A 27991-nucleotide genomic window follows, 5' to 3' on the forward strand; every position below is an offset into this window, starting at 1 on the left:
CAACTGCTGAGTTGAACTTGAGAGGAAACAGCCAAACCATTTTCCAAAGTAGGTGTCCCATTTTATGTTCCTAGTGGTACTGAGTTCTGGTTGCTTCACATCTTTGTCATGTGGTGGTGCCAGTCTTTTCAATCCTAGCTCTTCTCGTGGGTGTATAGAGGCCTCTCATTGTGGTTTTAGCTTGCATTTCCCCCGTGATCAGTGAGCTGTGTTTCATGTGCTTACTGGCTATTTGGATATTTAACTCCTTTGTTTTTTTTTCTATCTCTTTTAGAGAAGAAGCATTCAAAGTCAGCCTGGATTTGTTGTTGTTTCTTTGTTTTGTCTTGATTTTTTTAGATAACATGGTTTTTTCTGTCTGTACACTTAAAGGATTTAAAAAAATTTTTTTAAGTTTATTAGAGGGAGCATGAGTTGGGGAGGAGCGGCGGGGAGGCGGGGGAGAGAATTCTAAGCAGACTGCGTGCCATCAGCACAGAGCCTGATGCGAGGCTTGAACTCACAAACCATGAGATTATGACCTGAGCCAAAATCAAGAGCTGGATGCTTAACCGACGGCGCCACCCAGGTGCCCCACTAACAGGAATTTTGAATACTTTAAAAAAACTTCCTGAGTTTTTCTGGGTGCGATTCTCTTCATTAGTTTTTGTTTTGTGGTTTTTCAATGGCACAGGGTAATAAGCCATGTCAGTCTGCTTGGACCAGCATGTTCTCATTGCCATACATTTTCTGTTTCCTTTGTTCCTTTTAAAATGGGTGTTCTGGGCTCTACTTTAGGAAAGACAGTTATATTTTCAGTCTGCCTCCCTCTCATTTTCATCTTTGCATTCCTATTTGCAATTTGAGAGGGATTTGTAAGTTTAATCTTAACACCTAATCATAAACAGCATAATCTTTTCAAGTAATCTTTTAAAAATTTTTTTGTTTATTTTTTTTGAGAGAGAGAGCGCGAGCGTGCGCACACAAGCACATGAGTGGGGGAGGGGCAGAGACAGAGGGAGACACAGAAACTGAAGCAGGCTCCAGGCTCTGAGCTGTCAGCACAGAGCCTGGCATGGGGCTTGAACTCACGAACTATGAGATTGTGACCTGACCCGAAGTCAGACACTTAAGTTACTGAGCCACCCAGGTGCCCCTGGGGTAGTTTTGTTTTGTTTGGAGAGAGAGAGGGGGAGGGAGGGAATAGGAGGGAGAGAAAGTAGGGATGTGATTAATAGAATGTGTTTGATATGTCTGGCCTTTGAAAATGTCTTGCTCTCAGTAACAAATACTTGGAATAAAACTCTGGCGATGTTATGGGGTGTGTTCTGTAGGATCGTTGAGGTGTTCACAGTGCAAGCAGACGTACTATTGTTCCACAGCCTGCCAGAGAAGGGACTGGTCCGCACACAGCATTGTGTGCAAACCTGTTCAACAGAGGTAAGCATTGTTTTCTTATTCATTTAAAGTATGGTGGGTTGTTGTTGTTTTGATAGCTTAAGGATCAAAAGAGATAAGCAGGCAATAACTATGTAGAAGTTACTTTTTATTGAAGTATAACATAAAAACATAAAAGCAAATCTGAAATGAACAGGCTTATAAACTTAGGACTGAGTTTTCATGAATATAATTTTATTAGATGGTACGTATTTAGAGTTAGGACTTAAAGTGAGTTAATATTTGTAATGAGAGCTTTAGAATGCCTTACTTTTATTCATGTCTTCTTTCCTGAATTTTGCTAAGGTAGAGCTCTCACAGTGCCTCTTGAATTGTGATTTTAAAATACAAAAATCCTACTGGCATGTTATTTACCAGTTTACAAAGCAGTTTCACATCTATGAGCTCATTTGATCCTCGAAACTGTTGAGGTCGTGTAAGGATTATCTCCATTTTGCAGATGAGGAAGCTGGGGCTTGGAGATCGTGGCTGTATATATCCCTTTAATTAGGTGGCTTTGAAAGAGGTCGCAAGCCTGTGTACAGGGTAGACCATTGCACTGCTGGCCTTGGACTATTTGGCTTTGTTACTACTGCGATTCTCTCTGGAAGAAGCTGTTTTTCCCTTTCTGGATTTTGTTGATTGAGCGTTTAACGTCTTTGTGGCCCCTACTCTTAATTGGCTCTGTACTGGAAGTATTATAATCAGCTGCTTTATTTCAGTTTCCACAAACATGAAGATAGTAAATCACCTTTTGAAACTAAGAACATGGAAGTGAAAAAAAATGAGGTATGATAAACCTTTTGCCTTTAAACTTTGAATTACTGCCTTTTATTGAATTAAGAGGGCTTAAGCCTAATAAAATACTTACCCCTTATTTCTTCATTTTGCCAGCGTTTATTTTTAAATGGTCTCCATCCGCAGTGAGGCACCAAGGGGCTTGAACCCATGACCCTGAGATTAAGAGTCACGTGTTCTACTGACTGAGCCAGACAGGTGCCCTGCACCAGTGTTGATTTAAAAACAAAAGTTTATTGTTGAGTAAATGTGTACATCTTCATGGTCGATCGGGTGACTGTTGGGAGTCTTTGAGCATTGTGTGTGCCCAGCTCTTTTCCCAGAAGGACTTGGGAAGGCTGTGTCTCTGTGTAAATTCATCTGGGCTCTCAAGAGAGCCCCTGCATGCCCGTGGTCCTGGCTCTGTGTACAGAGTCCTGATGCAGGGCTCTGCTACCAGAGGAGCATTTTTTCTCTAATACTACTCTTTCATTTAGATAACTCCATGGGCTAAATCATTCGTAATCTGAAAAATACTAATAGTGTCCAGTTCATGTCAGTAGATGATTTTCAGCATTCTCTAGCTGGTCCTAGCTTCTACTAAAAAAAAAAAAAAAAATCTGACTTCCTCAAAATTCATTCCTATAAAATGTGAACACATACAAACTTAAAACATGAACTCCCTCTTTTTATTATATAAACTCAACATTATCATCACCATTATGGCCTGATTTTTTTTTTTTTTTAATGTTTGCTTATTTTTGAGAGAGAGAGAGAGGGGAGGGGCAAAGAGAGAGGGAGACACAGAATATGAAGCAGGTTTCAGGTTCTGAGCTGTCAGCACAGAGCCTGATGCAGGACTTGAACCCACAAACCATGAGATCATGACATGAGCCAAAGTCAGGTGCTTAGCCAACTGAGCCCCGCAGGCGTCCCATTATGGCCTGATTCTTAAGTGATCCCGGTGCTTTGTATGCGGCCTATAGACAGTGCGTTTCATTGGGTCTTGAAAGTGCACACCGTTTCTCTACTCTTCTTGTTCAAGCCTGAGAGGCTATTTTTGCCTCAATTCTAGCAAATAGTGGCCACAGTATCACTGACACATGTGCTTATGCAAGCAAGCTTATGTTTCTTTCTTTTCTCTCTCTTTTTTAACCCAGGGTGACTACCCTCTTGGAGTTACTAAAGAAATAGCCATTAGTGCAGCCAGTAGTGCTGATAAGATAATGTTTTCTGATTTAAGAAGTCTGCAACTCAGGAAAACCATGGAAATAAAGGTATTTGTTTAATTTATCTAGGCAGAGATCCAAAGAACTATAGATTTTTATTCCTTGATTCCTGTTTTCAGTTTGAATTTATAAGATAGCTACAATATATAACTGATGAAATTGGTAGAGTGCAAAAACTGTAATACCTTTCTAAAGTTTTGTAATAAAACTTAAGAAATTCATATTTGCTTGTGTTCTCAGTGAATTACTGCACCTTTTCTGTCTTTGAAAGGGTACAGTTACTGAATTCAAGCACCCGAGTGACTTTTATGTGCAGTTATATTCTTCAGAAGTTTTAGAATACATGAACCAGCTTTCTGCACGCTTAAAGGAAGCCTGTGCGAACGTGGCACATGAAGAGGATTATATTCCTGTTAAGGGGGAAGTTTGTGTTGCCAAGTATACTGTTGATCAGGTAACCCCCAATGAAATGAATTATTTAACAAGATGTTTTACTTTACTTTGCTCATATGAACTTGACACCAGAGCTTTTAATAATGTATTTGATGGCTTAGCAAGAGGCTCTGGTCACACTCCTGTTTCTCCTCCTCGGTCAGTACTGCAGGTGTGTCAGGTGACCTCCTTCGTGCCCTTGCTCCCTCCTGCTCTGTTCACAGGCTCCTCAGTTGCCAGTTACACAGTGATTGTGAGTCCTGGAGCTTGTGTTTATTTTTGTAGCTGAGGCATTTGTGTGTCTTAGTGTCTTGTGGGCTAGAATAACCGGGGAATGGTTGTGCATATTAAAGTCCCTTAAATCGACAAATTTAGGGGTTTCTTAGCCAGATTCCTAGAAAATTAACTTAGCAAGTGCCTCACCAGAGCACTGGCCTTCCCTTTGTGTGTTCTGTAGCCTGGCTGAGAGTTTTTAAGTGTAGGATTATGAAATGCTGTTTTGAAGCAGAGCACCACTCTATTACACTTTCAGACCTGGAACAGAGTAGTAATACAAGATGTTGATATGCTGCAGAAGAAGGCACAAGTCTTATATATTGATTATGGAAATGAAGAAATACTTCCAGTAAACAGAATTCACCAACTAAATAGAAACATTGACTTATTTCCTCCATGTGTGAGTCTTTTTCATTTTCTAAATTTCCAACAGTGTCCCAAAGGAGCTTTTTAAAAATATTTTGATGGGCACAGTATTTTCTTATTCTATGCTGTGATGGTTATTATGAAAAAGTACCTTTTGGTATATTTTTCATCTTTTACTACATAGATAAACAATCATTGGCATTCTTGGCTCCGTTTAATAGGCGTTATTTAGTTAAGTACTTAGATGAGAAACAGCATTTTTAGGGACATCTTATCCATCTGGTCTTTTAAAGTGATTTTTTTTTTTTTTTTAAGAGAGCATAATCAGGGGAGGGGTCTTGGGGAGGGAGAGAGAGGATCTTAAGCAGGTTTCACACCTACCACAGAGCCCATCGCGGGGCTCAATCTTATCACTGTAAGATCATGGCCTGAGCCAAAATCAAGAGTTGGACACTTAACTGACTGAGCCACTCCAGGGGCCCCTAAAATGATCATTTCTATATTTATTGCATTGTCTGGAGGCAGCCTGAATTTATGTGTATATGAGGGATAATTATTATCCTTTAAAAGCACTGTGGGTTAGAGTACTATGAGAGACAAGTAATTATACATAAAATTGGTTAGTTTTTAAAAATTTCTAATAAATTTTCAGCAGAAATTATATTCACATTAAATTAGAAAAAGTCATTTTCAGATGGTAATTTTTTTTAGTAACTTACATAAAATCTTTCAGGCCATAAAGTGCTTTGTGGCCAGTGTTATGCCAACAGAGGGGAATTGGAGCAATGAATGTATCAAAACTGTTAAATCGCTGTTAATGGAGCAGTACTGCTCTATAAAGATTGTCGACATCTTAAAAGAGGAGGTGGTTACTTTTGCTGTGGATGTAATGCTGTCAAGCTCAGGTAAGATCTAAATCTTTCTTTTTTAGATGTAGCACTTAATATGTTATTTAGTCTTGTTACACAGAGAAGAAATAGAAACACAAAGTGAGGCCAAGTAGTAAAACCCTGCTCGCTCGGAAGTCATTCAGGTTGCGTTGAAAAGATGGCTTTGGCCTGTTCTTGTGGTTGGCAGTTTGTCAACATTCATAGACGTGGGTGGGTGAAAAGGCTATATCTAGACTTAGTGTGGGGATAACTGTGTTATCCTTTTGATGCAGCCATTATGATCTCTATTCATGATGTCTAATCATTTATTGAGAAAAATTTAAGAATTTATTTATGAATTTGTCCATGCTTGTCTCATGAGTGCTTTTTCCTTGAACAACCTTTGCAGAACTGCACTGGGTTAGTGTTGAGACGGTGAGTGGCTAGCGTGTAAGTGGGGTACTAAATGGAAACACCTTGGAATCCTGTTCGTCTCTGCTGGCTTTCTGTGTCTTTGAAAAGTGACTTCTTATAGTGTGCTCAAAATTGCCTCTCCGTTTCAAGTTATTAAAAGTTATCTTTCTACTTATAGAGACCCAGCATCACTTGGTGACTTGGTAGAAAACTCATTTAATCCTGTTGTGAAATTAAGTATAAAATCTATTTTCTTTCTTTGCTGTGTATGTTTGGTGTTAACGACCTAGGCTTCTGGATGTTATTTCAAGGAACTTGAAGTTTGTATCATGCTGGCCAACCCTTGTTTCAGCCATACTTTGAGAAAAAGTAGTCCTATTTTAACATGAAATTTATTTTTTTCTCAAAAATGGCGGCCATACTAAGCATACCAGTGAGGTGGTAACTAAATCTTTCATATTATCCAGAATTTTGAGGTGAAATAGTTTACTAGATTTTCTGCCAAGTGATAATGGGAATTTTGCCTCAATTTTTAGGGCTGAGCATTGGAAACTATATTTTGCACGTACAAGTGTATTAATAGCTATAATCTCTAGATCACATGATTGTAACTCATTTGTATTTATACCTTTCTCCTATTACTTGGTATAATATATCAATGGAGGTATATTTTCTTAATCATTTTTAGGAAAACTCTTAGATGATGTGCTCATAGAAATGGGATATGGCTTACCCAAAGGACAAAATTCTAAGAAGCAAAGTGCAGATCCAAGTGAGTATACAGATTAATATACAGTCTAGTGACTCTGGGTACTGAAAAATATCTTCTATACTGAACAACAACAACAAAAAAGGGCAGACCTGTTGCGCTGTCCGATTTAATGGAAGTGATAACCATTCTTTGAAATTTATATAAGAAAGGTGATGCTTTTTTATTTAGTAGTACATTCTGTCTAATCTCAGTCTTCCATGCCTGTTTTCCTTCCATCTTCCAGATTAATCTTTGACATGATTATCAAAAATTTTTACAGCACTAGGGGCTCTTGGGTGGCTCAGTCAATTAAGTGTCCAACTTCAGCTCACAATTTGTGAGTTCAAGGCCCGTGTCAGACTCTGTGCTGTCAGCCTGGAACCTGAAGCCTGCTTGGGATTCTATGTCTCCCTCTCTCTCTCTCTGCCCCTCCTCTGCTCACACCCTGTCTCTCTCTCTTGCTCTCTCAAAAAAAAAAAAAAAAAGTTTTTTTTAATTTTTAGGAATTTTAAAGTACTCAGTATCATGACACTTTGAGTTGAAGGATTTTAGCTAACATTTCTTTAGTTTAATTTTTCTTCCAAGTTTATTTGGGTATTTTAGAAATAATAAATAGTGATATAACATTCTGTTCTGATAAGATGTTATGTCTTCTTAAATTTTTTTACTTCTAGTTTAATTATGTATGTGGCATTCCATTTAGTATAATAAGAGAACCAAGAAGTTTTGCTGCTGGCACTTTTCTCACTGCCTCGTTTTATGTATTGTTTATTGCAGTGTTTTCGCCTTCACTTTGTTCCTTTACAAATTACTTTGGAGACCATGAAGTATGTCTCTTGCTCATTCATCCAGAGGTGATTGCCAGGTTAATGGTGCCGTGATTGGATGCATCTTTCATATACACAAATTGACTTATCTTTAAATCCTCCTGTCCTTTGCCAAGTCTTTATTGGTGTTTTTTCCTAAATATTGTTTGTATATGACTTTTTTAAAAAAATCTTTTTCTAGTTCAGGAATCCTTACTATTTGAGGACAATTGCAACAACCTTGTGACTTTACCTTTTGTCTCCCATCTATATTCTTACAGTACTGTCTCTATGATATCCCTAAAACACAAATCTTGGTGTGACAGCTCTGCTGAAAAGCTTTCAGTAATTCTTTGCCATCTGGAGGAGAAAACCAAACACTGGCCTAATGGCAGTCACGGTTGAAACCATAAGTGTTGGTGGTATCTTAGAGTGTAGAGTGAGGAAAAAATAGGGAGATTGACCTGGGCCTGCAACATCAAGTGAGGAACCATGATAAGAGGGTGGATAGAGGATGGGGAAGAAGTTGACAGCAATAGGAAGGCAGATGCTTCTAGAAGGGAGTGTCCAGGGGGAAGGAACAGACGTCTTCTGAGCAGTATTTGCTTCACTGAGGGACTGTGGAGGTACCTTCATGGAGAGTGTTCTGTGATGAGTACAGACACAGAAGAGATTATAAAATGGAATGATGGAGGATATGCACGCACATGCAGTGGGAACACCTGCAAAGGACACCTAACCCCGATTCGGAGAGAAACCCTTTCAAGGTGGTGGCATTGAGCAGGAAATAATCAGATTGCTGAGAGATTGGGAGTGTGTTCTAGGAAAGAAGAATGGCATGTGTTAAGGCCCGGAGGTGTTGGAAGGAGCCTGATTGGGCCTGAAAAACTGCAGAACTTAAATTAATGAAACCAAAATGTCTTGCTTTTCTGTTTTCTGTTACGGTGGTATTGAAGATGTTGGAAAAATGACAGCTGAAAACAAAGTCGTTGTAGACAGAAGTGATCTGATCCCCAAAGTGTTAACCATGAATGTAGGTGATGAGTTTTGTGGTGTGGTCGCCCACATTCAGACTCCAGAAGACTTCTTTTGTCAACAGCTACAAAGTGGACGTAAGCAAATTTTCTTGATCTGTCCTATCAATATAACCCATGTAGTTCAAGAGCCTCAACATGCAAAAGTGAAGATAATGTGTAGGTTTTTATGTCTTTTGTTTAAGATGTGATCTGTATCTACAGATAAGCTCGCTGAACTTCAGGCATCCCTTAGTGAGTACTGTCGTCAGGTGCCTCCACGCTCAGATTTTTATCCAACCATTGGTGATATCTGTTGTGCACAATTCTCAGGTGAGGAAAGAGTATTCCTGATTTTTTTTTTTTTTTACTTAAAATGAAGTAAAAAACAAACAAACCCAAAACAATCTTCATATTGCACTGTTTGGCTGCATTCAAAATTTGAGTATGAAAGCGCACCAATCATATTTTTAAATACATCCAGTTAAATGGAGTCAAAGTGTGTAAGGGTAGAAGGCCTGTGAAGAAAGCCTGTTGGCGGGTGGTGGTAAAGGAAATTTTTATTGCCTTGTCAGCCCTTTAGTTTTGGGGACTGGTGCAGATAATTGTATTCACACGAGAATGTGAATGTGGACTCTCCCAGGCTCATGTCTTTACCAGCTTTCCCGCAGGTCCTGGAAGCTCGGAGCTGTCAGGGCGCAGCTGTGGTGAGGGGGTTCGGTTCATCTCTGCCGAAGGGGGGAGCCCAGCAGGCTTCCTGTAAACTGGTTGCTTGGCTGGTGGAGTGTGGCTGACTCGTACTGCCAGGTGTTGTAAAGTTAGCTCCCTTGATGCTGAGCAAGTTGTTCCTGTATTGACAAGCAAGACTCTGTCCTTGTGAGTTCAGTGTGACCTGACAGCCCATGACTTGAGGGGTCTAAGGCCTGCAGAAAGAGGAGATTTTAGGAGTTGAAGGCTTCCGATAAGCAGAGGAAGCACTGTTGACTAAACATACGTTGTTCGGTAAAGCTTGATATCGTACGAAAGCTTACAGATGAGCTTCTCTAGATTTGGGAGGGGGAGTTTGTATTTATAGCTGCACTGGAAAATGATTTGTGACTGAGTCTCCTTTTTTTCCAGAGGATGATCAGTGGTACCGGGCCTCTGTTTTAGCTTATGCTTCTGAGCAGTCTGTACTGGTCGGATATGTAGATTATGGAAACTTTGAAATCCTTAGTTTGACGAGACTTTGTCCCATAACACCAAAGTTGTTGGAATTGCCCATGCAAGCTATAAAGTGTGTGCTGGCAGGTACGAAATGTTTATGGTTCCCGTATTCTTCACATACCAAGATCCTAAAGTAAGAGCATTGGAAATGAAACTGAACCAACGAGAAGATTAAAAAAATGTATTAAGATAGAATTTCTCTTAATGCAAAAATCCTTAATAGAACATTTAGGAAATACACAGGACTACTTTGCTATCTCTAATAAAATAAACTATAATTTAATGTACCTATTGTTATGAAATTGAATATTCTTTGCTATTTATAAAGGATGCATCATTGATAAATATCATAGAAGTGGACTCATGACATATAGTAGGGCAAAACCTGCTTATTAAAACAGAACATTATGCTTAGAAATTACTGTATGTAGGGATGCCTGGGTGCCTCAGTCATTTTAAGTGTCTGACTTGAGTTCAGCTCAGGTACTGTCTCACGGTCCTGAGATCGAGCCCTGTGTTGGGTTCCACGCTGAGCATAGAGCTTGCTTAAGATTCTCTTTCCCTCTCCCTCTGCCCCTCCCCTGCTCACGTGGGTGCTTGCCCTCTCTCAAAATAAATAAACGTTAAAAAAAAAAAATTAACTGTATATATAATTTATCCTACCAAGAGCCAGGGCTTTTTTCCATGTTAATAAATTGACTTTATTCAAAAGTACCATAATTGAACTAGTATACAGTTATCAGAAGGATATTTTCAAGTTCTTGGAACACTACTAGCAGTAGTTTTTTAACTACATTTTGCAACCTGTCCAAGAGCATTTCTTTAGGGTAGGTTGCAAATGTAGTGATGTCACAAAGTCTCTCCTTAGGTGAAATAAAAGTGTTGTGGGTAGTTTTCTTTTTGTGTGATATATATTATGATTGTTTTCCAGAAAGAGTAGAATTAGTTTACACACCTACCAGAAATAGAGCGGGGAGCCCATTACTTCACAAATTGGTACACCAGATAGACACTTCGGTATTTCATGATGATAAATTAAAGCTAAATCATTGCAATTATTGTATTACCAGTGAGGCCGAACATTTTTTTTTTTTTTTTCCGAAGTTACGTGCTTTTATTTTCTGGAAAGACTAGGCATAACTTTGGGTTGTTAATCTGTTAAGTACCTTTGTAGTAATTGCTACTGATGTATTTATGTCATTCTAACGGACTGGTATTTCTTCCTGCATTGTTTTATACTTTTGTTTATGACCTTCTTAAAATACTGAGACATAATTTACATACCACAAAATTTTTGGTCTTAGGTCTATAATTCAGTGATATTTAGTAAAATATTTCCATCACCCTGATGAAGTTTCTTGTGCCCACTGATAGTTAATCCTATCTCCCTAGGCAACTACTGGTCTACTTTCTATCTTAGAGATTTGTTTTTCTGGACATTTCATATCAGTGGAATTATGTTTTGTGTACGAAGAAGAATAGCAATTTTTGTAATTTTGCCTTCATTTTCATGGTTAGAAAATCCTTTTGCTCACGTGGGACTTTCTGGTTCTGGTGTTTGTCAGATTCCTTAAGTTTAACTGTGTGGAAATTGGGGGCTAAATTTCTAAATCTTGTTACAAGAAATAGTTTAACATTTCTTTAAAAATTATTTGTTAGGAGTAAAGCCATCATTAGGAATTTGGACTCCAGAAGCTATTTGTCTGATGAAAAAAATTGTACAGAACAAAATGATCACGGTGAAGGTGGCAGACAAGTTGGAGAATAGTTCCCTAGTGGAGCTTCTAGATAAATCTGTGATGCCGCACATCAGTGTTACCCAAGTTCTCATAGATGCCGGCTTTGCCGTGGGGGAGACAGGAGCGCTGACAGATAAGCCCAGTGTTGTGAAAGAGGCCAGGGGTAAGTAAAATGTGTCCTTGATAATGTCCGTGCTGGAGTTCAGACAGTTTTGTGTATGTGTGGATTCTCCTATTTTCAAAAAGAGTTCATGTTGAGTGTCCTTTTGTCTTTTTTTTTTTTAATGTTCATTTTTGAGAGAGAGAGACAGAGCACGAGTGGGGGAGGGGCAGAGAGAGGGAGACACAGAATCTGAAATAGCTCCAGGCTCCGAGCTGTCAGCACAGAGCCCGATATGGGACTCAAACCCACAAACTGCGAGATCAGGACCTGGGCTGAAGTCAGCCGCTCAATTGACTGAGCCACCTAGGCGCCCTTTGTCTTTTTGACTCCGGCATTCATTTATATACAAGTAAATGAGAACTGTTTAAGAACTGGGGAAAAAAAAAAAAAAAAAAAAAAAAATTCATGGGTCACTAGTTGCTGAAGGATCAGTCAGAAATAAGAATGTAAAATTCAGTGAGGTAGTTATGGCTAATTGTAATACTGGTTAACTTTCCTCTAAAGTCACTAAGAAAGTCTCTGGAAATTCAGTTCTTCAAAAGCAGATACCTCACCAACCCCACCTCCCACCCCCATTTTGACCATTTGTTTTGCAAAATGTTCATTTATTTTCACAGTTCCCTTGGGCGTAGAAGCAAAACTAAATCCATTGGAGTGGACATGGGTTGAACTTACTGTTGACCAAACAGTAGATGTTGTGGTCTGTATGATATATAGTCCTGGAGAATTTTACTGCCATATGCTTAAAGATGATGGTAAGTTGACTCTTCTCATTGATTTCTTTTTACAAATACATTGATATAGATGATAACTGAAGATGAGTTTACTGAATAATAAAAGTACTGTCTTTCAAAAAAAGTCCAAGTAGATATTTCTACTTCCAAGAAAGATTGGGTTATACTTAGTTGCCTTTTATTCCATTTTAAGCTATTATTTCTATCTTCAAAAACCTCTCTTTATATTTAAACCAGTTTAGATTTCAAAAAATGTCTTCTAAATTTGTTTTTGAAGATTAAACTTAATCATTGATTTTATTAAAACAGGCATGTATATAAGTGCATAAATAGTACTGCATAACACATTATCAGGAAGTCAAAACCCTGAATAACCAACATCTATGTCCAGAAATAAAGCATTACCAATAATCCAGAAGTTTCCTCCATTTCTCCTCTGATTACTACCCTTTCTTTAAAAAGTAAATACTATCCTGCCTTCTGATAGCATAGATTAGTTTTTCCTGGTTTTGAACTTTATTTAAAAGGAATCCTACACCGAGTGCTCTTGTATGCCTTGCTACTTTTTTTCACATTGTTTGTGAGGTCAGTTCTTTTTCACATGTGGCAATAGCTTGTGTCTTGTTGCCACGTTGTATTCCACTATGTGAATGTACATAGTGGATTTATTGCTGTTTAAGGTTGGACATGTGGGTTGTTTCTAGTTCTGAGTTATAAAATGACACTGGTATGAACATTTCCCTATCAGGGAATGCCAGAAAGTTTCCAAAGTGAATGTTATGACACTTGTCCATTTGAGAGTTTTAGTTGCTTCACATCCTCACACTTGCATCCCTTCTTTTTCATTGAGCTGTTCTGCTAAGGGTCATTAATTTTAGCTTTTCTAAATCTTGGTTTTCCTCTCTATCAAATGAGGACATTACCCTAACTGCCTAAGTCCGTCTGGCTCTCAGTTTGTGAGATTTGTTATCCTTCCCTTCAGAATTATCTGGTAGGTAGCTCACTATTTCATATAGCATAAGACTTTGACATTTTAAAGTTACTTTTTATAGCTGATTATATAAGCCTAAGGTACAAAATTCAAAAGTTACAAAAAAGAGTGTATAGTGGGAAGTTTCTCCGTCCCCCCTCAATTTTCTAAATATCTTTTCAGGAGTAGTCTGTGCATATGCTTGTGTGAATGTATGTGTGTCTCTTTGTGTAGGCGTGCTCGGTAAAATGCCATAAGTGATTTTTACACTTTGCTTTTTGTCCCCACATAGTCCTTTCTTCATTCTTTCTTTAAATTAAACTTTTAATAGTGGGATAATTTTAGATTTACAGAAAAGTTGTAGAGATGGTAAGGAGTTCTTCTATGCCTCTCAGCTAGCTTCCTCTGTAGTTAACATCTTGCAGAATTGTGGTACATTTGTTACAACTGAGAGAACAACATGGGCACAACTGAGCTCCAGACGTGATCAGATTTCACCCAATGTCCCTTTCTGCTCCCACTAACGTCCTTTTTCTAGTTCAGGATCCAGTCTGGGAAGCCACTTTGCTGTTTGGTTTCCCTTTTCATGGCTATGTAGTATTTCACTATGTGGGTTTATCCAACCTTTTATTATTGAAACATTCCATGTACTCTCTGACTTTATTCTGGGAGTACGCTGTTCAGACAGATTCCTGTGTAATTATTAAGTCAAAGGATGTGTGTGCTCATGCTTTGGAAAGTGCCCTCAAGAGGTTGGCCAAGCTAATTTCCACTGACAGTATGTACACACGCCTTTCCCACACCATTTTCAATAGTGTGTCTTAAACTTTATAAAACTGAAGGGTGACAGTTCTGACTTGTTATAGTTTACTTTCCATGTCTATGATGGGGCCTTTGCCACATCTTTTAAAAGATCGTTGTTTTTCATTAAGATGTTCTGTAGTGTTGGGGCCCCTTGACTCAGCATTTTAAAGCTCTCCGTGGTCGGTACTTCCCCAGCACGTTGCTGGTATGTTCTTCAGTGGTTCACCTTCCACTTCCCTGCTTTGTCAAACTACTCCCACCAAGTGAATTTTGGTTGCTTAATTTTGTACTTTGCCTCAGAGCCATCTCTATTTCTTCTAGAATACCCTCTCCTTCTCTGTCCTATTTCTGTATGAAAGCTTTAGCATGCGGAGCTCACCTGTCCGTGTTTCATTAGCAGCCGTCTGTGCCATCCACCTGGTCGTTGTATGTCCTCCTCAGGACAGTTTGTGCCACTCTCGGTATAGGGTTGTACGCTCTGCTCTTGTCCCTGTGCACAGCTCATGCTCTGGTATGCAGGTCACGGCGCCATAGTGGACACTAACTAATTACCACCTACTTTCCCAATTAGGTGTTTAATAAGGAAAAGAGAAAAACACCTGGTAACTTAGTGACTTAATAAGTTGCTTGGGAACGTACCTGAGGTTTTATGATCAAAACATTGCCTGAGTTTAAAAGAAGTCTGTATTCTGCATTCTTTTTAAAATTCTAAATGCTGTATGTGTGTTGCATTTTCAGCTTTAAAGAAACTCAATGATTTGAATAAGTCGTTAGCAGAATATTGCCAGCAGAAGGTGCCCAGTGATTTTAAAGCAGAAATAGGGCAACCGTGTTGTGCTCCTTTTGCAGGTAAGTTGGAGTTGGGACGATTTCAACTTTGATACAAAGTTTTGTTTACTGATGTTCAGCCCTATTTTGAATGTGTGTTTTCTTCCTGATGTTGAAGCACGTATTCTCACAATCAAGACTTTGTAACAAGGAGCCTCCAAATGAAACTCTCTTACCTCAGTTTGTTAAATTTCATTACATGCTTTTCTTTCCAGAATTTCTGATATTAAAGTAAGTCAGATGAGGGGAAACCTGTTTACTGCAGGTTTCTTGTTTCTTCTGGTCACCTGTGTATGTTTAGTTTGAAAGTATATTTTATGAAACACCGTAATTTCATTGTATGAGTTTTTCTACTATTTTTATATTATTTTACTAATAACAAGACAATTTGTCATTAGTTACGAGAGTATTATTATAAACCTTCCAGCTTGACAGATACTTTCAAGGTTAAGTCTTACCTTCATGTTCACGTTCTGTTTATTGGATAGATGATGAGTGAAATCTTAAATTTATATTAGATGTTAATGTGTGGCGCTATTAAAATTTCGGATGTATTCTTTTTAAAATTTTTTTAATGTTTTATTTATTTCTGAGAGAGAGAGAGACAGACAGACAGACAGCATGAGCAGAGGAGGGTCGGAGAGTGAGGGAGCTACAGAATCTGAAACAGCCTCCAGGCTCTGAGCTAGCTGTCAGCACAGAGCCTGACGGAGGGCTCGAACCCACGAACCGTGAGATCATGACATGAGCTGAAGTTGTTCGCTTAACCGACTGAGCCACCCAGGAGTCCCTGGATGTATTCTAAAAACAAATTTTGATAATTCTCCTGGGGATTTCTGAATGAGAACTAAAGGCATTGTCTGGAGGAGAGCAAATTTATTAGCTACTTTATACAAAGGATTTTTTTGAGATAAAAATTTCAAATATTAATAGAAGGAAAATCATGTTCTGTGTTACAAACTTTGTGTTAAATACAGGTGATGGTAACTGGTATCGTGCTTTAGTCAAGGAAATCTTGCCGGGTGGAAACGTTAAAGTCCATTTTGTGGATTATGGGAACATGGAAGAAGTTCCTGCAGATGAACTCCAAATGATCCCACCAAAATTTTTAAAACTTCCGTGTCAGGGGATACGGTGCTGGCTAGTAGGTATGGTGCAGAATACACTTTCAAAACTGTCTTCTAATACTTAGGGCAGATGTACTTTTAAGTATTAACATCTATAATTTTAACATGTGAGCTAGAAGATCTTGCTTCATGTTATAAAATTTAGAAACGTACTTTTGAAGATACTGGCCAGAGTGTTCAGTGTTGATGTTAAAAATAGGGAAGCAACAGCATTTCTGGGCTTGAGATGGGAGTGAAAACTGATATCATCTCTTGAAGACACTTTGCAGGGTTTCTTAAGAGCTTCAAATAGTTCTACCTTTTATCTGAGTGTTTTTACCTGTAATAATTTATCCCAACGAAATGGTCTTGAAGTCTCACAGTGTTCACCTACAGGGAAATTCATTATACTGCCGTTAATACTAGCAAAACACCTGAGGTAGCTAGGTAGGGGATGGGCTCAGGGATGACCTGTATGATTGAAAGCCTCAGTACTGATTTCAGATGGTTGCTGTGAGGACACAGTGAAGGCTCAGGACAGAGATTCCCTGGCATGCGCAGGTGGATTTCAGAGTTTGCTCTTACTGCACGGTCAGTAAAATGTTGGCAGCTACGTGTAACTGACATGAGGAGTACAGTTATAAGAGACACATAATAGATTTGTGGTTAAAAGGACAGGTTCTGGAACCGCCTACGAGTTGTGAGAATTTAAGCAAATTATTTAAATAAACACTCTGGTGCTTCTGTTTCCTTATTTGGAAATAAATAAAGCACTTGACACTACCTGGCCTCATACCCATAATATTATTATTGCAAAGGTTTCTTTATAAAAGAAATCAGTATTATGTGTACATGCATTGTTCCATACACATATGAAAATTTATGGAAGATTGGATACCAAAATGTTAATAGTGCTCATGTCTAGAAGCACAGATGCTTTTATTTTTCCTTTTGCATGTTTTCTTCCTACTTACTACACTTAGTATGTTTCAGATTGTTCTTAATACCACGTTTCATGTCCGTGCTTCTTAAAATGTGGCCCTCAGACAAGCAGCATCAACTTCAGAACTTATTCAAATTACAGATTCTCTGTCCCCGACCAAGTCCTGCTGCTAAATTAGAAAATCTAGGATGGGCCCCGAAGTCTGTTTTAATGATCCCTCTAGGTAGTTGAGATGCATACTCAAGTTTGAGGACCACTGTTATAAAAAAAAAAAATAATAAATAAAAAAGGGTATAAGCTGAAATTAGTAGAAAAATAATTTTTGGTTAAGTACTTTAAAAAAATTTTGAAATTACCACTAGAAAACTGCTCATGGAGGTGAAAGTATATGGTTGACTTCTCCTACCAGCAGAATTGGTAACTCATCATTGTGTATGTTAACAGAACACAATGGTGGCTTCTAGAATAATCCTATTGCCTATTGGAAAAATGCCAGGTAAAGATACATTAGTGTGGAAAGTAAAGGAAGTTTCTGAGCCTCCCAAAAACCCTAGTGGTATGTTTACACATGCATTATCTGTAACCTGGGCATGGAAGACGTAGAAATGTAATTGAACATTGAAAAAGGAGATCAAAATCACTGACCTGAATGAAATACTTGACAAGGACCTGATCCCAGACACCAATGAAGCAAAGATGCAGCTTGGGCACAGAACTCTATTTAATGCTGTTCTTCTTTGCCAGATATAGAGCCGAGAAACAGACACTGGACTAAAGAAGCCATCACAAGATTTCAGATGTGTGTTGCAGGGTTAAAACTCCAAGCCCGAGTGGTTGAAATCACTGGACAGGGAGCGGGAATTGAGCTCACCGATGTCTCCACTTCTTACCCCAGAATAATTAGTGATATTCTGATTGAAGAACATCTGGCCTTAAAAAGTAGTTCACCATGTAAAGACTTGACAAGTACTAGGCCTGTTAATAAGCACGATCCTCAAACTGATGCCCTGGGGCTTCAAGGTAACTTTTTCAAACCATTGATTTAACCATTATTTAAACTTACGTTATCCTTTGCTTTTACAGGTTATGAAAATTTTTCCATCCAAATGATACAGTTCTGTAGAAATATGTGCTTTGTGGAAATAGGTTAATAATAGGTTGTGAAAATTAATATTTATTGAAACATGGTTTTACGAAATATTGTACTCATTTTTAATGTAGTCATTTATCAGGTAATCTTACATCATATAATTATGTATCCTCTAAAGTTTCAATCAGTTTTAAGAATTACATTATAGGGGCACCTGGGAGGCTCAGTTGGTTAAGCATCTGACTTCAGCTCAGGTCAAGGTCTCGCGGTTCATGGTTCACAAGTTCAAGTCCCGCGTCAGGCTCTGTGCTGACAGCTCAGAGACTGGAATCTCCTTCAGATTCTGTCTGTCTCCGCCCCTCTCCCACACCCACTCTGTCTCTCTCTGAAAAATAAATAAATACGAAAAAATTAAAAGAATTACATCTTATATACTACAGAAGTAACACTGAAGTGCAATAGGTCAGAGTTTCTCATCCTAGATTGGACTTTTTTGTAACCCTCACAAAATCCTTCAAATTGAATAGATTGTTTTATGAAAATAGAGATTTTCATTTTAGGGACTTATGAATGTTGATAATCAGCAGTTGATGAATAAATTGAGTGAATAAATATATAACTGGGAAAGAATACCAAGTTTGATCTGTTTTATGCAAGATCTATTTTCTGTGTTTTCAGGCATCTCCTCAGCTGAGCAGTGGAGGACGATAGAATTGCCAGTGAATAAAACTGTGCAAGCGAGCATATTAGAAATCGTAAACCCACACTTGTTTTATGCTTTACCAAATGAAATGCCAGGTAAGAAACCAAAATTTGAATCCTATTCATATCTTCTTAACTGTATAATGAAAACACTTACCTGGATACCTTATGAAGTAAGAAGGAGAAGGGGAGGCTGATAATTTTTGTCTTATTCAATGTTTTAAGGAAGAATTGACCATCATAACACTTAAGGCACATTTAGTTATTCAAACAGAAATGTGAACGTGAAGGGAATGCCCTGCATTTAGCACCTACCCAGCCTACAGCTTTTTATAAGAAAATCCTGTCTTTAATTGCTGTATAATTTGTTTAAAAACAGATACTATCTAGGGGCTCGTGGGTGGCTTAGTAGGTTAAGTGTTCAATATAAGGTTTTGATCTCAGGGTTTGTCAGCTTGAGCCCCATGTCGGGCTCTGTGCTGACAGCCAGAGCCTGGAGTCTGCTTCAGATTCTGTCTCCCTCTCTCTCTGTCCTTCCCCTACTTGTGATCTGTCTGTCAAAAAAACACAAAAAACAAAAAACTAAAAAACTATCTAATTTGAATTGTATTTGCAAAGCTAACCTTTTAAGAAAATTTGATATATTGAAAGTGTACTTTGTAATCAGTCTATAATCAGTGTTACTACAGCTTAGAGACTTAGAAAAATGTTTTACACTGGCCCTAATCCTGAGGAAGAGAGTATATGAATGTTTTCTTCTTTGTTTCATGGAAGTTTATGATTAAGGAATCTCTTCCAATATATTTGAGTTTATCCTTGTTGTCAGAGAGGTAGTGCAAGTTAGATGGTGTCTATTCAAAACAGTTTGCAGATACTTGAAGGCTGGGAAGGTGAACCTTTATTTCCAATTGTTAAACCACAAATTGTGATACCAACAAGGGCACTTAAACGTATCTCCAGCATGACAAATAATCATCTTGAATGTGTGTAGTGGAAAGTAAGCTTATTAAATCCTGATGAACTGGAAAAACTGTGTTTTATCTTATTAACTAGAACAGCTTAACTGAAAAGTACACGGAACAATTGTGAAAGTAGGACTTAGTAGGTTTCTGTAGAGGGTGTCCACCCTGGTCTGGAACTGAGCTCTCCGGAGGCTTCCTTCATCCCCCTGCCCAGGACTGCAGCCTGTCTGTCTGAGGGCCACTGGGGGTTTCATGGGTTCTTCCAATGTAAATGTAAACAGAGGGTTACTGTCTAAGCAGTAGCATAGAAAATTTCTTCACAAAAGATTGCTTTTTTATGTTTCAGAAGATCAGGAAAGACTGTGTGTGTTGACAGCTGAAATGGTAGAATATTACAATACTCAGAAAAGTCGATTGTCTTACAGACCCAAAATTGGAGATGCGTGCTGTGCCAGATACACAAGTAAGGTTCTTTGCGGTAAAATATTAAAGGGAAAATATTTTGTTCTCTTGCACATGAAATTTTGTATATTTTGTTACCCGAAGTGCACGTTTCATTTTGTTAGAGAAATTAAGAAAGGCAAGGATGTCTGTTTAATTCCTATGTTCTGTTCCATAGCCATAGATTATATTTAGATAAGGATATAGGTAGATATCTACAAATCTGTCAGTATTTCTAGATAATCAGCTCTAGATAATAACATCATATTTATATGTGGAGGAGTTGCAAATTTATAGAACTTTCTGAATGTACTAAAAAAAAATAACTGCATTGAAAAGTCAGACTTGTTGAATCAGGGACACTTTAACCATTGTCCTGTTGTTTAATATTTCATGTTAACAGATTTCTTTTAGGAATAAAAATAACACTTGGAGTGAATATTCTTGAGCAGAAATTGTGGGAATTCCTGAATCAGAAGATGTCAGTTGTTTTGTAAGTCCCAGAACCATATTGCTCTCTGGGCATCTTAAAAAAAATGTCCACATGTGCCCAAAGTTTGTGAGTGCCAGTTCATCATCTCCTTGCCAGCAATGAATTTATTATTTAAAATTTTTTTAAATGTTTTATTTATTTCTGAGAGAGAGAAACAGCATGAGCAGGGGAGGGGCAAAGAGAGCGGGAGAGACAGAATCTGAAGACAGGCTCCAGGCTCTGAGCTGTCAGCACAGAGCCTGACGTGGGACTCGAACCCACAAACGGTGAAATCATGACCTGAGCTGAAGTCGAACGCTTCAGTCTGTTGACTGAGCCACTCAGGTGCACCTCCTTCAAATTTTTGAAGCCATTGCTTTTATTGTTGTTATTTTTTTAAAGAGTTTTTTTTATTGTTTAGTAATATCTACAACCAACGTGGAGTTCAAGCTCACAACCCCAAGATCAAGAGTTGCGTGTTCTACTGACCGAGCCAGCCAGGGCGGCCTGCTTTTACTGTTTTTTTAACTGTAGATATTTCTGGTCAAGAGATAGGGATCATTTAGGTTCTCCAAACTTTGTCATTTTTTAATTCTGGAACTTGTAATAATCTCTTCATCCCTGTTCTGAACTTCATGATGTGACTTAGTATTAGCTTTCACCCTTGTGTTAGGCACTTGTAAGTGGTGGGCCCTAAAGTTTAGAAATTTATGAGCTTCAGTTTTGAGAAATTTTTCTGAAATTTTATTATTTTTTTAACATTTTATTTATTTTTGAGAGACCGAGAGGCAGAGCATGAGCAGTGGAGGGGCAGAGAGAGAGAGAGAGAGAGAGAGAGGGAAACACCGAATCTGAAGCAGGCTCCAGGCTCTGAGCTGTCAGCAGAGAGCCCGACACGGGGCTCGAACCCACAAACCGTGAGATCATGACCTGAGCTGAAGTTGGACGCTTAACCGACTGAGCCACCTGGGTGCCCCTTTCTGAAGTTTTATAATTCCCTTCTTTGATTTTCTGTTCTTTTAGGAACTCCAAATATTCTAATGTTGGACTTGAAACTCTTCTGCTAAGTTTCCTCTTTTCTTTCTCACCTTTTTTCATTGTTTTCAAGAGAGTTCCTCAATTTTATCTCCCAACTTACTGAGGTTTTCACTTCTGATACCACATCTCTAGTTTCAGCAACTTTGTTTGTTTTGTCAAGTGTGTGTGTTTTTAATGTCTTGTTATTTCACGGATGGAAGGTATTTTCTCCAGGAATGTTAAAATCATTCTAATTTTCACTATCTTCTCCCTATTTCTGGATTTCCTGTTTGTTTTGGTCTTCTCTGTCATGTTGGAGGCTTTCTTAAAGTGTCTGCTCCTTGGCTGTTCTCTTATGATGGGGCATCTGATTGGAAGCTTCTGATGGCCTTCACTGTAGGGTGATGGGGCCCTGCCATTTCACTGAGTGGGACTTCTGCTGTTGAGTATCTTGAGGTGCATTCACTTGGGATGGGTGTCACCTGCTTTGAGAGCATAGCTTGCCTGACCGTGTTCTTGGTAAACTTCCTTCTCTGCACTGCCTTGTGCTCAAGTCCAGTAGTCTGTCTGGTTCATCCTCTCTGGAGAAGAAACCTCTAGTCTTCTGCCCTTGAGTAGGAGCAGTTGCCTGGAAATGAAGAGGGCATTCTTAGTTTCGTTAAAACACATGAACATAAAAGAGATCATTCTCTTTAGCAACTTAAGAAATAGGTGTTATGTGTAAATGTGTTTATAAACTAAAGTCTGTTGAGATATGTTGGGAAGTAAGTCTGCTTCCTTTACCCGGTCCTGATGCTCAGCTGCATCCTTATTGCTGCCTTTCAATGGGTTAGTTATTTTTTTTTTAAATATTTTTATTTATTTCTGAGAGAGAGAGAGAGACAGAGAGAGACAGAGAGAGACAGCATGAGCAGGGGAGGGTCAGAGAGAAAGGGAGACACAGAATCTGAAGCAGGCTCCAAGCTCTGAGTTAGCTGTCAGCACAGAGCCTGACGCGGGGCTCGAACTCACGAACTGGGAGATCATGACCTGAGCCGAAGTCAGATGCTCAGTCGACTGAGCGACCCAGGTACCCCTCAATGGGTTAGTTATTAAGGCTTGGGGATTTGAGATGGCAAATGAAGATGCTTCTTTGCTTCTCCACAGCCAGCTTTGGTTGAGCACCTCTACATCATTTCTATTCATGCATCTGTCTTCGAGTATTGTCTTCTCTCTTCTTCTCTATCCTTGTGGTTTTGTACTTTTTTCTTTTTTAAATGTATAATTGTCTTTTTAGTAGATTCTGGAAGGAGTGGAGGTGATGCTTGTGTTTCATCTGGACTGTAACCAAAAGTTTTCAGTGATGTAAATAATTGAATAGCCGTCTTAAGGGAGGGAGGGAGTCATTGAATGTACCTTTTCACCTAAGATTCCATTCTATTTTCAGATGATGACTTCTGGTACCGTGCCATTGTTCTGGAGACATCAGATGCTGATGTGAAAGTTCTCTATGTAGACTATGGAAACATTGAAACTCTGCCGTTTTCCAGAGTGCAGCCAATTTCTACCAGCCATCTGGAGCTTCCTTTCCAAATTATTAAATGTTCGCTTGAAGGTAGGCAGTTAAGTCACTTTCCAGTTGGGATGTCTGTGTGGTTTTCCCTTTGTTTTATAGCCCTATGTATGAATCAAAAGGGTATTTCAGTAACTTCCCAGATTTTTTTAATGTTTTATTTCTGAGAGAGAGAGAGAGAGAGAGAGAGTGCGTGCGCGTGAGAGAGACAGCGTGAGCAGGGGAGGGTGAGAGAGAAAGGGAGATGCAGAATCTGAAACAGGTTCCAGGCTCTTAGCTGGCTGTCAGCACAGAGCCCGACGTGGGGCTCGAACCCACACACCATGAGATCATGACCTTAGCCGAAGTCGGATGCTTAACCGACTGAGCCACCCAGGCGCCCCCCAGATTTCTAAACATCAAGCAGAGTATACTAAAAAAAATTCATATCTTCTATTCTTTTTTTTTTCCTAAATTTTTATTTTTTATTTATTTCTAGGAGAGAGAGACAGCGTGAGCAGGGGAGGGTCAGAGAGAGAGGGAGTCACAGACTGAAACAGGCTCCAGGCTCTGAGCTGGCAGTCAGCACAGAGCCCGACGCAGGGCTCGAACCCACGAACCGCGAGATCATGACCTAAGCGAAAGTCGGACGCTTAACCGACTAAGCCACCCAGGCGCCCCTCATATCTTCTATTCTTTATTTCATTCTCACAAAAATTATATTGTTAGCCCATCGCTGTTCAGAGATTGTGTTTGGCCCTGGGCTGCACAGCTAGAAGTGGCTGGGGCAGGGAGAGCTGGGCCTTCTGACCCTTATCTGAGGGCCTCTCTGCTCTGTCGTGGCTCTTAAGAGACGAGAAACATTCAGACGACACCATTCAGGCTAATTTCCTGTGCACTGTATCTGCATATATTCAGCTCCTTCATTTGGTGTTTGAGTAAAGCGAACAAAAATGCTAAAGTAGCTTTTTACTCTTACTCCTGATTTGGTTACCTGGCGCTCCCAGCAGATAATAGCTCACTCATTACCTCGTAGTCTGCCTTGAATGGGGAGAGAGTTGGAAAATTATCTTTATTATTTGCCACCCCTATTAGGACGTATGTCCCTGGCAGCAGACTGTTGTCTGTTTTATTCCCTCCAGACTCAGATTAGTGCTTGATACATCATAGGGATCAATGAATATTTATTGAGTGATTTTTTTTTTTAATGCAACGGCTATTGTACATCAAAGCGTACCTAAACCCAGCTGGAGTAAGTGAGGCTTTTGCTTATTATCTTTATTATTACTTTTTATTTATTTATTTAGAGAGAGGGAGAGAGACCGCATGAATGGGGGAGGGACAGAGAGAGAGAATACCAAACAGGCTCCACCAAAGCCAGCTTGCAGCCTGCGGTGGGTCTCAAACTCACAAACTGAGCTGAAACTGAAGAGTCAGACACATAACCGACTGAGCCACGCAGGCACCCTTTTCCTTATTATCTTTAGATGATGTATGTAAATATTTATCTTTCTTTAAGGAACTTGAAGATTAATTTTCCATTTTTTCCCCCCAGGACTAATGGAATTGAATGGAAGCTGCTCTCAGTTAGTGATAGAACTACTAAAAAATTTCATGCTGAATCAGTGTGTAATGCTTTCCGTAAAAGGAATTACAAACAATGTCCATACAGTGTCAGTTGAGAAATGCTCTGAAAATGGTACTGTCAGTATATCTGATAAGCTGGTGACTTATGGTCTGACAAAAAATACCACATCTAAAAAGCAAAGTGCTTTCAATACAGGTATCTTTTTTTCAAGTTTAATTAATGACAGATGTCAAGTGTAAGCGAGAACAGATGTAATCCCTATAGGTGACCTGGACTTCCCTTCCTCTCCGTGGTCACATTCCCTTCCTCTTCCCCCTGTGTAAGTCCTGTGGCATGGGGACACACTGGGTGGAGGCTGGCTTCCCGGTCCAGATTTTCCTTAGCTTAGGTGCAGAGGCATTGCTGATAGATTGATGCCCAAGATCCTTAGGAGTGTCTCGCACTCAGAATACCTTCCAGCTTACTTTTGCCCCTGACCAAAGTGAGAAGAGTTTGCATTTTTTAGGTTAGATCTTCTGGTTATCTCACAAGATGATTATTTGGCAGGCCTGCCCTCGGCTGAAGAGGTAGCCCATATATGATAGGCAAAGGACCTGAAATCCTGGAGAGGAGGGCATTAACTTGGTGAAAACTAGGACACAGTAGTAGAAAATATTAAAGCCCAAATGAGAAGCAATGGATCAAGTCCTCTACAGTGAGAACCTGTGCCTAAGGGGCCCAGCTGTGCATATCCAGCCTCATCAGTGTTTCTGTTAGGTATGGTGTATGCTGTCTAACGACTTTTTGTATTTGCTTCTAGAAACTGAGACGTGTAGGATGAATTGCTGTTGCACAGAGTTACGGAAACAAGTGGGTTGAATTTCTCTGAAGTGAAATTATACTCCTTACATTTTTAGAAATGAAATAATACTATTTCTTTTCTGCCCATAGGTTGAAAAACACGAACAGATTCTTCTCTTCCTCTTAAACAATCCAATCAGTCAAAATAAATTTATTGAAATGAAAAAATTGTTGAAGAGTTAAGTAAGTTAAATTTGATGTTTTCACCACTTCTGTGACCACCAGCAGGACCCCTCGAGGCGCGTCAGGGTGGAGCTGAGTGTGTGAAGCACGTCGTGAGGCTGTTCTCTAGTTTGTCCCCTCATGAGCTGAGGTCTGGCTGTAGTGTGTTTTCTGTCTTCCCAAGTTTTAGTTGATAATCTTAAGTTGGCGGTTAGCGGGACTGAGCCCAGGGGTGTTCACCTTACTGTTGGTCGCTTCTGGGTGCCGACGTTAGTGGTGCGTGGAGGGACTTGTAAAAATTGTTGTGAGGTGACGCTTTGCCTCAAAGTCTTTGTAGGACATGAACTCTCACTCCTGCATGTTGCTGTAAAGATGTGGAGCACTTTTTGTGAAGAGGTTTTAAAGGGCCAAGAATGGAAAATGGGCTTCCCCGATAGCGTATTTCATTTCAAAACAAAACCTACTCTCTGGTGGTGATTCTAGTGCTTAAAGATGAGGGGCGCCTGGGTGGCTCAGTCGGTTGAGCGTCCAACTTCGGCTCAGGTCATGATCTCACAGTTTGTGGGTTCGAGCCCCGCGTCGGGCTCTGTGCTGACAGCTCAGAGCCTGGAGCCTGTTTCAGATTCTGTGTCTCCCTCTCTCTGTGCCCCTCTCCTGCTCACGCTGTCTCTCTCTCTCTGAAAAATTATTCTCTCTCTGAAATAAATAAAATATTAAAAATTTTTTTTAAAAAATGATAATTGGTGAGTTTTAAACAACAGTTCCCCCACATTTTTTGGGTGTGTTTTTTTTTTTTTTTTCTGGGATGCTTTGTTCTAAGAGAGCCCTCAGAAGTACTTTGTGACCAGTAGCCAGTTAGAATTTCTGATTAAAATGAAATTGTCGAATCCTGCAATGTCGAATTGATAGAATTCCAGCCAAAAGCAAAGGCTCTTGGACTCCGTGCGCTCTCGGTGGCTACAGCGCAGCCCGCGGCAGACAGACCTTTGCAGGCGGCCCGCGGGATGTGCTGCCCTGTGTGGGCGCGCGGACTCTCCAGCAGGGGCCTGTTGCGTGAGTTCACACACTTTGTGCGTGTGGTAACGTATAGCGGTTTTGTTTCTAACAAAGTGCAGCTGAATTCCGAGCAGAGTGCCGTTAATGCTAGAGCAATAGTTTTGAGTCTCCTGGCGTATCTCCTTCAGAAGTTTTGGGCTGTTTCTAATAAATGCCGACTTACCATTGCAATGACAACCTTCAGTCCTTTCTGATACATTCCATTTCAGGCTTGACGGATGTCCTGTGTACCTGAGTCTAAAATCTTAAAAACAATTTAAAGTAAAATCTTAAGTTTAATGATAATTTCATAGATTAAGGGACATGCAATGACATGGACTTCTGGAATGTAGTCCTAGCACCAAATCATCCTAGTTTTTATCTGTGTAATAGGCTTTTTTCATAAGGATATTGAGAGTGCTACCCACACGAGATGAAAGTTGTATTTGCTTTTGTTTCTACATAAATTGAAGACCTTGCTTAAAAAAAAGACACAACTTGATTTAAAGAATAGTAGTTGAACTGGCCTTTCCTTTACTGTGGAAGTAAATACATGTTTTATCTACATTTGAATATGGTGTAACACCTTATGTATTGTTTTAAAAGCACTTGAACATCTAGTTACATACTTAATCATTACAGTAGCCCTGAAAAGAAAGTATGACCCCACTATACAGATGAGGCTAAGGCTCAGAGAGGTTGAATGGCCGCACTAGGTCACACACACACACACACAACCAGGTCGTAGACTCTAAGCTCAGCTCTCTCTGCTGCCCCTAGCTGCTTCCTGGCCTGTTGTGCTGCAGTGTCCTTTGCTCCTCACCCTTCCAGGAGTTACATTAGCAAAAATCACAGGATGCCTGGGGGGCTCCATGGGTTAAGTGTCTGACTCTGGGTTTCGGCTCAGGTCATGATTTCTTGGTTTGTGAGTTCAAGCCCCACATTGGGCTCCATGCGGATGGCACAGAGCCTGCTTGTGATTGTCTCCCTCTCTCCCCCCTACCCATGCTCGTGTTCTCTCTCTCTTACACAAAATAAATGGATAAACTGAGACAAAAAAAATTAAAAATTACATACATGGTTGCTTAAGTATACTGCATTATAGTGAAAATGCAGTTAAATATTCACTCTTTTAAATTGATCTTAGATACAGAGAAAATGTGTTTAAAATGGAAGTGTTTCGTCTTTTCTGGAGAAATTTTTTAATAACCGTAAAATTGCCCAACCAGGAATGCCGTGGTGACTGTCACAGAAGACATGATAAATAAGTACTGGAGCACATAAGTCACTGTAGCGTTCCGCATCTGAA

The 27991-nt window shown here is 39.5% G+C and overlaps 1 protein-coding gene across 4 annotated transcripts in view; it reads left to right on the forward strand.

The window, feature by feature from the left end:
• TDRD1 (tudor domain containing 1) overlaps window positions 1-27991 on the forward strand; it is a 49309-nt gene that overhangs the window by 20714 nt on the left and 604 nt on the right. Inside the window, exons 5-25 of one of the 4 annotated variants that reach the window (XM_039237568.1) lie at window positions 1314-1419; window positions 2139-2205; window positions 3354-3470; window positions 3694-3876; window positions 4387-4530; window positions 5230-5401; window positions 6468-6551; window positions 8293-8448; window positions 8575-8682; window positions 9469-9639; window positions 11215-11457; window positions 12075-12212; window positions 14704-14814; window positions 15771-15941; window positions 17587-17862; window positions 18611-18730; window positions 19943-20059; window positions 22953-23120; window positions 24613-24840; window positions 25445-25494; window positions 25576-25663. In XM_039237568.1, coding sequence (XP_039093499.1) covers window positions 1314-1419; window positions 2139-2205; window positions 3354-3470; window positions 3694-3876; window positions 4387-4530; window positions 5230-5401; window positions 6468-6551; window positions 8293-8448; window positions 8575-8682; window positions 9469-9639; window positions 11215-11457; window positions 12075-12212; window positions 14704-14814; window positions 15771-15941; window positions 17587-17862; window positions 18611-18730; window positions 19943-20059; window positions 22953-23120; window positions 24613-24840; window positions 25445-25494; window positions 25576-25663 — 3018 coding nt within the window. Of the gene's footprint in view, window positions 1-1313; window positions 1420-2138; window positions 2206-3353; window positions 3471-3693; window positions 3877-4386; window positions 4531-5229; window positions 5402-6467; window positions 6552-8292; window positions 8449-8574; window positions 8683-9468; window positions 9640-11214; window positions 11458-12074; window positions 12213-14703; window positions 14815-15770; window positions 15942-17586; window positions 17863-18610; window positions 18731-19942; window positions 20060-22952; window positions 23121-24612; window positions 24841-25444; window positions 25495-25575; window positions 25669-27991 lie in introns of all 4 variants that reach the window. The other 3 variants (XM_039237569.1, XM_039237570.1, XM_039237571.1) reach the window with 3 other exon arrangements.

This window comes from Hyaena hyaena, unplaced genomic scaffold (assembly GCF_003009895.1).
Source record: "Hyaena hyaena isolate Hyena2069 unplaced genomic scaffold, ASM300989v1 scaffold_128, whole genome shotgun sequence".
In the NCBI taxonomy this organism is placed as follows: domain Eukaryota; kingdom Metazoa; phylum Chordata; class Mammalia; order Carnivora; family Hyaenidae; genus Hyaena; species Hyaena hyaena.